The sequence below is a fragment of the Acanthisitta chloris genome, unplaced genomic scaffold (assembly GCF_000695815.1).
Source record: "Acanthisitta chloris isolate BGI_N310 unplaced genomic scaffold, ASM69581v1 scaffold5482, whole genome shotgun sequence".
Classification (NCBI taxonomy): Eukaryota; Metazoa; Chordata; class Aves; order Passeriformes; family Acanthisittidae; genus Acanthisitta; species Acanthisitta chloris.
This window is the reverse complement of record NW_008659858.1, coordinates 35,770-46,248: the sequence shown is the minus strand read 5'-3', so window position 1 is coordinate 46,248 and position 10,479 is coordinate 35,770. Positions and strand designations below refer to the sequence as shown.

Here is a 10,479-nt window from a genome sequence, read left to right as displayed (position 1 = left end):
GAAAGAGGCTGCAGGAGGCTGAAGCTCTTCCTTCCTCCCAGAGTTTGCCTCTTTCTCTCCAAGGTTCCTTAACACCTGGGCAGTGATGCCCAGGGGATCCCACAGGGAAGGCAGAGGAAGGTCCTGGGCTCCAGCTGGTTAGTGCTGAGGACCCACAGGGAAGGCAGAGGAAGGTCCTGAGCTCCAGTGGGTTAGTGCTGAGGGCACATGGTGATGGTTCCCACTTCTGCCCAGTCCTTGGAAGGAAGGAATGGAGTAAAACTCCTTCTTCCACCCATCCATACAAACCCTGAGGTCAGGGAGTGACTCCAAGCAGCCACTGTTGAAGTTCATGGTATAGGCAACAGTTCCCAGAGGTGAGTTGCCTCTACCAGTAACACCACTCTGGTGCTGTCAGCACCCAATGTCACTTCCACCAACTCTTCCCTCGCCTCACTCCTTCCTCCACAAGCTTTTTTAAACCTTCCTCTGAGTGATCTTGCTGTATAAAACACTTCCTGGACTGACAACCTGTCTGCAGCTTGGAGAGAGGCTTCTTTGGGCTTAGTCATTGCTGAATTACAGCAGGCACAACCCCCCAAAGTGTAGTTAAAGCAGGAAGTGCATAGAAGTAATTAAATAACCCACTAATGACATAGCCAGGAAAGCTCAGTTGTGTCCTAGCCCCACTATGTGCCCTGGTGTGTCCTCTGTTAGAGGGCAAAACAATTGAGAAGTGATAAAAAGTTGCTGTTCCAGACAACCCACTAATTTTAAGGCCTGCTGAGTTGTGGTCCTGCACTAGGCAGGATTCTGCAAGTCCTTTTTGGGAGCTTGTAAAAGGAAGGAAAACTTCTTCCAGGCAGAAACCTGTCAGGAGTGTCTGTGCTGGGGTGGAGGGACTTGTTCTGCTTGTATGAAAACACACAGGAGTGTGGCTGGGTGAAACATCACCTCAAGCTTTGTTGGATTTGTGTCCTGCTTGAGGGAAGAACAAGCCAAAGCCTTTGGGCTTTGGGAGCAAAGAAACCAGGGAGATAATGATATTTAGGGAGATCATGGAGACAGTTTTCCTGCTTGAGGGGAAGGAATCTAGGCATGAAGGAGTTAGGAGCCTTCCCATGCTTCCACACAGGGTCAGGGTGGAAATCTTTCACCTCATGACTCTGAGCCACAGCAGACACACATCAACTCCCTTGTGAAATCCTGTGGTGTCAGTAGTTCCCTATAAACTGCACTTTTAGGTAGTACAGTGCAAGCAAAGAAGTTGTATTTCAGTGTATTTCTACTGCAAAGACAGGGAAACTAAGGCAGGAGGAGACAGGAGAACTCCAGAGCCACCATAGCTCAGAGACACTTTGGATGCTCAGAAAATCCTTAACACTAAATCACTGCACTGGAACTGGAGTCACTTCTGGACTCAGAGAGCACCTGCCCCAGCTTTTCCACTTCTGCTTAGTCTACTAGTGCACTTCCTGAAAGACAGACATGTTTCAAGGCCTTAATTCACCTTTGTTCATAAATAATGCAGGAATTAGGGTATGAAAGATACCACACAAGGGCAAAGTATCACATTTATCCTCAGTATGAGCTTATCTGAGTGCTTTGAAGTCCCTTCGAGTCAGCCCTGACTGAGCATGCACCAAAGAGGGTTTAGTATGAGCTCCCTGGTAAATTATTAATCATAACCTTCCTCCTGCATCCTGCCAGACATGGTTATTGGTTTTGCTAGGTTGGATCTGGAGTGAAGAGCAAGAGGGTGTGTGAGATGTTTTGCTTGTGCTATTCAATGAGTGATAGCTGGAAATAGTAAAATCAACAAGATTTAGGGCTGTTCCTCCCTTCAAGAGGATGTCTGAGGTCAACTGCAGCTTGTCTGGCATGGATTATATTTGCTGAAGCAATACATAAACTGTGTCAGAATGATACTGGTCTTCTACATCTTGAGGGCCAAAGTGAAACCATGAACACGAGACTGTTGACTGTGACTAACTCAAACTCAGAACTATGACTTCTGGACCCAGGAAGGCTCTGCCCCAGCTTCCCCACCTCTGCTTTGTTTACTACTCCATTTCCTGAAAGACAGGCCTATTTCAAGGTCTGAATTAACCTTTGTTTATAAATAATGCAGTAATTAGGGTATGAAAGATACTACACAAGGGCAACTCAGCTCTTATCACGTAGTGATAGTCTATGCTCACAGAGATGCTGTTCACAGACTCCTGGGGGAGTTTAAAGGTGAAATCTTAGGGTGTTCAGGCACTAGAATATTGCCCAGGCAGCTGGTGGAGTCACCATCCCTGGAAGTGTTTAAGAGACATCTCAATCTGATGCTGGAGGATATGGTTTAGGGGTTACAGCAGTGACAGGTTGGACTTGAAGATCTTAGAGGTCTCCTCCAACCTTGATGACTCTATGATTCTATGAAATGTGACTGTTGAGTTCAAGCTTGACTTTTGTGCTTTGATTTTTGTTCTTGGCCTGGTTTTGGGTGTCTGGTGGTCAGAGCTCAATGTGTCCTGGTTTTTGGGTATCTGGTGGGCAGAGTTCAAAGTGTCCTGGTTTTGGGTATCTGGTGGGCAGAGTTCAATGTGACTAAGAAGGTGCTGGAGCAGTGCCAGCAGCCTGGTGTGAGCAAACGTGCCAGAGGAGAGGAAGGAAGGAATGGAAAATGATGTCAACAGAGCAATGATCTCCCCATCATCCTGTGATGTGATGTGCAGTGTGACTAGGAGATAACACGAGATTTTCTGTTGAGTTAGCAGCACATAGTGATAGGCTGTGCCCACAGAGATGCTGTGCACAGACTCCTGGAGGGGTTTAAAGGTGAAATCTTAGGGTGTTCAGGCACTGGAATATTGCCCAGGGAGCTGGTGGAGTCATCATCCCTGGAAGTGTTTAAGAGGTGCCTGGATCTAGCACTGGAGGATATGGTTTAGGGATTCCAGCAGTAACAGGTTAATGGTTGGACTTGTTGATCTTAGAAGTTTCTTTGAACCTTGATGATTCTATGATTCATCTGCAAAGCTCTTGTAGTACTTTCTCCCAGCTTGGAATGGAATCCTGTGCTTTGATTGGAGGAGTCTGTTAGTGTTAGATTTAACATGAACTTTATTTCCAGCTATGGCAGAGCTGCAGCAGCTCAATTTGCTGTGTGCTACGGAATCCTGTGCTTTGATTGGAGGAGTCTGTTAGTGTTAGATTTAACATGAACTTTATTTCCAGCTATGGCAGAGCTGCAGCAGCTCAATTTGCTGTGTGCTACTAAGTCTGTCTTTAGCAGAGCAGGAAAGGCTCTTGAGTGTCCTTGCAGGCTGCAGGTGCAGTTAATGACAGGTTAATGGTTGGACTTGAGGATGTTAGAGGTCTCCTCTAACCTTGATGACTCTGTGATTCTATGAAATGTGACTGTTGAGTTCAAGCTTGACTTTTGTGCTTTGATTTTTGTTCTCAGCCTGTTGTTGGGTGTCTGGTGGTCAGAGCCCAGTGTGGCTGGGAAGGTGCTGGAGCAGCCCCAGCAGCCTGATGTGAGCAAACAGGAGGTGCAGGAAGGACTGGAGTGTGATGCCAACAGAGCAATGGTCTCCCCATCACCCCATGATTTCTGTGCAGTGTTACAGCTCTAACCAGCTGATTGCTTGTGGATGCTGCAATCCATATCTTATCTCAGCTTATCTTGTGCCTCACTTCAGGTTCTCTGCTGAAACCCCTCACCGTGTTCTGCCCTACTGAAGCAGAGCTGAAGCAGTGGCTTTACCACCTGAAGAAACAGATTCATCTGAGTGGAGGAAACCTTAGCTTTTCCTTCTTCTTTCAGGTGAGTGGTGGAGGCTCAGAGCAAAGTCACCAGGGGAGCTGGGATGGCTTCTAATTTGGGACTTGCCTTTGGTGTAGTCTTCTGTGAGGGAAGGGGGTAAAAAGAAAGGGTTTGCAAGTGGTGTTTGATAGCTGTAGGCAGGGAGGGGGTGCTGAAAGGGAGATCTGCCAGCCACAGGTGCCACCAGCACAACCTCCAAAGTGTAGGAGGGTTGGGTTGCTCAGAGAAACTCTCACAGATTTCACTGCTTGTACAATTAGATATTACAAAACATCTGGAGGAGGAGATTGGGACCTAAAAACCAGGGCCAGATTCAAGAGATTTTTTTCTCTCCCAGGCTCTGTGGGGTGTTTTCATTCCCTCCCTGTATCTATCTCCCCACTTGTCAGAGGTATCTCCCTATGAAAGGCAGTGTACAGGTGATGCTTGGGATCAAGAATGATTGTCCATGGAAAATTGGCTCCTGCACAGATTTATTTACTCTTTCCTGCTTCTGCCACACATAAAAAGTGCCCCAAGACTAGCTAAACTCAGGGGAGGACATGTCTACCTGCTTCTCAGTTTCCTGCTGTCCCTAGAACAACTTGAAGCACAACTCCATGAGGAATGACAATCTGAGCTGGTCCGTGCAGAACATGCTTCTCCAGGAGTGTAGAGGGACCCAGAGAGAAACCCTGGGTGATGTCCTCTGTATTTCCAAAGTGAAGCTTCAGCATCTGCCATTCCAGGTAGGACACAGCTCTGGGGAGCAACAGAGCACAGGGGATGGATGGATGGATGGAGTGACTACTGCAGGCTCCTGCCACTAATCCAATGGGTCCCAAGGGTCATTTTCTGCATGTGTGAAGGAGAAAAGGTTTCTTACTGCTCCTGTGGCCCAGCAGTGGTGCTTGAAGGTGGCACATGTATAAGCATTTGCAGGACAGGGCTGGCAGCTGGAGCTGGCAGCAATCTCCTGATACAGGGAAACAGCTCTGCCCTTTCCAGAGCAATCTCCCAATGCAGGGAAGCATTTCTGCTCTTCCCAGAGCAATCTCCTGATACAGGGAAGAATTTCTGCTCTTTCCAGAGCAATCCCCCAATGCAGGGAAACAGCTCTGCCCTTTCCAGAGCAATCTCCCAATGCAGGGAAGCATTTCTGCTCTTCCCAGAGCAATCTCCTGATACAGGGAAGAATTTCTGCTCTTTCCAGAGCAATCCCCCAATGCAGGGAAACAGCTCTGCCCTTTCCAGAGCAATCTCCCAATGCAGGGAAGCATTTCTGCTCTTCCCAGAGCAATCTCCTGATACAGGGAAGAATTTCTGCTCTTTCCAGAGCAATCCCCAAATGCAGGGAAACAGCTTGGCTGTCTCCAGAGCCCTTGCCCCAGGCTGGTGTCAAAGAGACAAAGCAAAGGGTTCTCCAGACATGAGCCCAGCCTGGCTGTTCCCAGGGAACCAACTCTCTCCCTCTTTGCTTTCCAAGGAGCAGCATGACAGGCTGTTGGCGCTTTACCCCTCCACACTGGTGATAGTATCTGAGGAGCCAAACGGCCTCTGCTTTAAGGTAAGTTCATTCTGAAGCATCTTCCTGCCCTCTCACCCATCCACAGCAGCTATTTCAGCTCTCCTTTGGTTTGTTGCTCCCCTCCACCTGTGTTCCCTTGTGCTCCTCTTGTTGGCAAGGGCTTCCCCTCCACACTGCTCCCTTGCCAGCTGGCAGGTGAGCAGGCAGAGGGATGTTGCAAGTTATCTTCCCATGAGAAACACCTTGCCCTCCTCCAGAAGCCCAGGGGGGAAGGAGCTGGCTGCCAAGGAATCTCTGGGAGGAGGGAGGCTGGCATGTTCCTGTGTGGTTGTGCTGGCAGGGAGCCTGCCTTGCCTGCTCCACATGGGAGCTGGAACAGCTCCTGAGAGTGCCCCTGAAGGGGCTTTGCTTCCCAGGATCTGTGTCATGGGACCACTTGGAAGCAGGGAGCATCCAGGCAGCACAGATGGGCACAGGCAGGGAAGAGAGGCACTGTTTGCTGTTCTTTCCCTCTGTGGAGCAATGTCAGTGGAAGGGATGACAAGAATGTGGAGGACTGAGTGTCCCAAGGGATGTGAGAGCAGCTCCTCTAGCCACTGCTGTGTCTTTGTCTGTGGGAACAGTGCTGGGAGTCTCAGCACAGACAGGCAGTGACACTGTGCAGCCTGAATGACCCTTAAAATCACCTGCCAACATCCCTTGTGGCACTTGGGGACATGGTTTAGTGGTGAACACGGCGGTTCTGCGTTAATGGTTGCACTTGGTGATCCTAGAGGGCTTCTCTAACCTTAATTCTGTGTTTCTCTGATCTTAGACATCAGTGCAGTGGCTAATTAACAGCCCTGTGCTTTCTGGTCCTGTTTTCCCATGCTGGAACAAATGTGCCAGAAAGAGCAGTGAACTGTCTGTGAACCCACCAGCACAGGGAGCTGAGCTGGGCTGCAACATCCCTCTTAGTCACTGAGACAGCAGCCAGAGACAGGGGAAGCTTGCAGAGAGATGGAGAGCTTGTGAAATGAGCAGCATCAACTCCCTGGGGTCCTTCTTGGGGTTTCACCTCGTACAGCCTTGCAAGCTGCTTTGAGTTCAAGGGTTGCCCATGGGAAAAGCTGTGCAGAGCATCTCCTGAGAGGAGATATCTGTGCCTCAGCAGGGTATGAGGAGGGACATGACCAGTCAGAGCTCTCCCAGTGCAACAGTGGAGGGTGTTTTCCAGCAGCTGGTGGCTTGTGTGACACACCTCAGCTCTAGCTTGTTTCTGGGAACATGTTGTTTGCAGCTCCTGGGAATGGGGCACCATTTAAAGGAGCCTTGGGCTGGGCTCTCCCATTAGCTCATCTCTTTTGAAACTTTAAACTAGCTTTGTCTGCCTTGTCCATGCAATGTTCCCTTCCCACGGGGTGGGAGCTCTGGTCCCAGAGCTCTGCACAGCCCAGTGCAGGCAGGAGGTGATTCACCAGCCTGTGACACTGCACTGGGAACCTGCTTTTCCACAGGCAAGTCAGGGCACAGGAGTCTTCTTCTCCCAAGGCTTCTGCAAATTAACTTCCCTTCCCTGCAAGCAGCTGCTGAGCCCTACAATTTGTGTGTGAGGGAATAGCTTGGCCCTTTTGTTCCTCAGCTTCATACAAACCACAGGAGCTGCTGCTGCCAAGTGTGTGTGGGACAGGGAAGGGGAAGGAAGGGGCTGAGCCTGCTGGGATGGGGCTCACCCAAATCCACAGGCTGCTGGTGGGAAAAGGCCCTGGGCAAGGTGTAAACCAGCAAAGGGCAGAGCTGCTGGGGAGCAGGTTCATACTGTGTCCAGGGAAGGCTGGAGAGGCTCTGTGTGTGTGTTATTTGTGAGATGCTGCTGCTCCTCCTGAGGTGGAACTCAACCCAGAGGTGTTTCAGCAGCCTTCATAGACAGAGAACTGTTGTCTAAGGGAGGATGGAGCAGCAGGTTCCTGGGGAAGTCCTGCACAGTCATCCTTGGTGGCAGGAGGTCTTGCTGGGATGTGCTGGAGAGCTGAGGAGCAGCAGCACAGCCAAGCAGCACTCGAGTCAGCTGAAATGCCAAAGTCCATTTCTTACAGCCACAGGGGAAAAGGAGTAAGGAAGCAGCAATGCATGAGCATTCCCTCCCAAGGTCAGCCTTCCCTCCTGCTCAGCCCATAAATCACTGGTGGTGCAGGAGGAATGCCACAGGAGCCTGTGTGTGCCCACAGGCTATTGAGGAGAGGCAGCTGCCAGCACAAACCACGGACACCCAGGAGCTCCACAACTCCCTTGTGGTGAAGTTGTCACGTCAGCCACGTTCCCAGAGCCTTTCCAGCTGGCACAGCTTGGAAGTGAGGACGTGAGGAGTAGGCACCTTATTTTGCAGCCCCTGAACTTAGGCAAATTGAATCCTGAGCAACTGCACCTTTGGAGAAGAACTTGAGCTAAATGACAGGGCTTCAGTCCTGCTTTTTGTGCATGAGGACGTCTCCTGGGCATGGAGGAGAGTGGCATGAGGTGGGAACATTTTTTCTCAGCCTCAGAATGTTCACAATCCTGTCCAGGAGCTGCTCCTAGGGCCATTGCCACTAGCTGCCCCTGCCCAGTGAGTGCTCCATGCCCACAGCAGGATCAGGGTGACATCCAGAGGAGGAGAACAGGAACAAAAATACTACATGTTCCTTGGTTTCCCCCTCCTGAGAGAATGGGGGATGAGAAGTCGAATGATGAGCTCATCTGTACAAGTTTCCAGTGCAAAATCTGCTTCAACTGTTCTTTCAGGACTGTTCCTGTGTCATTTCTGTAAGGAAAACTCAGCTTGGGGAGCCCCAAAGACAGAGGAGTCCTAGATCCAAGTTCAGTGCTGACAAACCCTTGCCATGTAGCCCATCACAGAGAATTAAGCTGCTAGTGGTGACACTTAAGGGACATGTGGCAGCAGAGGAGAGCTGGAGCAGGCAGCCCAGTCCCTGTCTGCCCTGCAGAGCTGCTCTGGCACAGCCCAGTGCCTGGGGCAGATGTGGGATGGCCAGGGGACACCAGGGGATGGCAGAGGGGATGTGCATGCAAAGGAATCATTGCATTGAGTGCCAACAGCACATGGTGTCTCCTAATTCCAGGTTTTCCATGGCTGCTTTGCCTCCCAGCTGACAGGAACATATTGCCTGCCTGGGGCAAAGCCCATTCCCATCTCAGGAGTGGCATTCACAACTGTGCCATGAGCAGGAGCTCACGTTTCCCCAGTTGGCATTTGCAGGGCTCAGCTCTGGCTTTGTAAGGCTTTGCAGGGAGTGGATTGTGGGGATTCCTCTTTGCAAGGCTTGGAAGTCCCAAGTCAGGAGCTAAAAACCTTGTTCAGGTTCATGTTTGCCAGCTTTCCTGGAGAAGGCAGAAAATTCAGCCATTAAACTGCTGAAAAGAGAAGTAGAAGGGAAGAGGTGTGTTTCCAAGCTCAGATTTCTGGAGGGACTGTGAGAACAGAGCTTACAGAACTGTCTCCTGCAGTCACATTGGCTCCAGAGGCTTCATTCCTGCAGGAAGGCTGGTGGTGGGACAGAGCTGGGAATGGGGAGGGACTGGAAAGGGACCAGGCTGGGCCAATCTGCTGGGTAGAGTTCTCCAACAGACCTGGCCTAGGGGATTTAGGCTCTGAGATTCCCTATCCCCACAGGAAATCCCAGGGGATTGCTAGCAGGGCTGAGCTGACCCTTTTCCCCACACCACAGGAATTCCAACCAGGCTCACTGCATCTTCCCTCCAGGTTCCCTTCCTCATGCTCCCAGCAAAACTGCACTAGGCTCCTAAATCCTCTGGGCTTCCCTGATGGAAAAACCCCTGTGGAAGCTGAGTTTTGCTGCCCAGGTGCTTGCAGAGGCTGCAGCCCTGAGGGTGGCAGGGGCAGCTGTGTTGTCCTCCCTGTAGGACATGGACTGGGATCTGCCTCAGCTCCAGTCCTAAACCTCCTTCTCTCTCCACAGGGTGAGCTGCCCCTCAATGCCATCCAGGTGCTTTTTGAAGAGAATGAGAAAACCTCCTTTTTAATTGAAGGTATGTGTCTGGTGTGCCAAGGGCAGCAGCTGTGGAGGTCTCAGGGATTGGGATGGTTCTGCTGAGCTGCTGTGGCACTTTGCTGGCTGTGATCACTCCCATCAGCTCTGTGAACTGGGAATGTGGGATCTCTGTGCCCTGGCTGCACTGGGAGCCTATAGAACCTGCACTAGGAATGCACAGGCTCCTCCTCATTTAGATCTGGGGTTGCCCCTGTCCTACATCCAGCCTGGTGCAAATAGCACTACAGGCAGAGCATTCCCAGTCTCCAGGTGCCAGGAGAACATGGAGAGGGATGGGGCAAGAGGGTTCTGAGGGATGCAAGAGGTGATCCAGCCCAGTGAGAGCAGTGGGGGATGTTTTCCAGGCCGACTGATCAACTCAATCCGGGTGAGCTGTCACAGCTATAAGGATTACCAGGACTGGCTCTACTGCCTGACCACAGCTCAGTTTCGGAACACTGACTTTTCCTGCTCCGGCTCCGAGAGCTTCTCAGGATCAAAGCCACCACAGCCCAGTCAGGTAACAGGTCCTGGGGGTTTCTGTGGGCATCACTGGCTGTCCTGGCTCTCTCTGGCCATGTGTGAGCACTGTGACAGTGAAGGGGCTCCAGGGAAGCTGCACTGGGACTCTGTGTTAGGAACTGGAGTGATGGGACAAGGAGGAATGGGGTAACTGAAAGATGATGTGCTGGATTTAGCCAGGATGGAGTTAATTTTCTCAGTAGCTAGTGTAGTGCAGTGTTTGGATTCAGAGTGATAATACTGTTGATAGCAAACTGATGTTTTGGTTTCTGCTAAGTTGTGTTTATCCTAAATCAAGGATATCAAGGATATTTTCTTTCTGGTGTCTTATGCCCTGCCAGTGAGAAGATACACAAGAAACTGGGAGGGAGCATAGTTCCAGGTGACCTGAACTAGCCAAAGGGATATTCCACCCCATGGCACATCATGCCCAGTATATAAGCAGGAAGGGGCTGATCTGGGGGGAGGGACAGGTTTGTTGAGCAATTGGATTGTGCATCACTGATTTTGTTCATTATCCATTAGCATTTTAGCTCATTCTGCTCATTATTATTACTAAACTGTTTCTTTTCTCAACCTACATATTTTACTTTATTTGTTTTCCTCCCCATTCCTCCGGGTTGGGC

At 50.5% G+C, this 10,479-nt stretch overlaps 1 protein-coding gene across 1 annotated transcript in view; it reads left to right on the top strand.

Moving 5' to 3' along the window:
• Positions 1 to 10,479, top strand: part of PLEKHN1 (pleckstrin homology domain containing, family N member 1) — a 22,880-nt gene that overhangs the window by 8,288 nt on the left and 4,113 nt on the right. Inside the window, exons 7-11 of the mRNA XM_009069565.1 lie at positions 3,672 to 3,796; positions 4,375 to 4,524; positions 5,262 to 5,342; positions 9,260 to 9,329; positions 9,697 to 9,851. Coding sequence (XP_009067813.1) covers positions 3,672 to 3,796; positions 4,375 to 4,524; positions 5,262 to 5,342; positions 9,260 to 9,329; positions 9,697 to 9,851 — 581 coding nt within the window. The remainder of the gene's footprint in view (positions 1 to 3,671; positions 3,797 to 4,374; positions 4,525 to 5,261; positions 5,343 to 9,259; positions 9,330 to 9,696; positions 9,852 to 10,479) is intronic.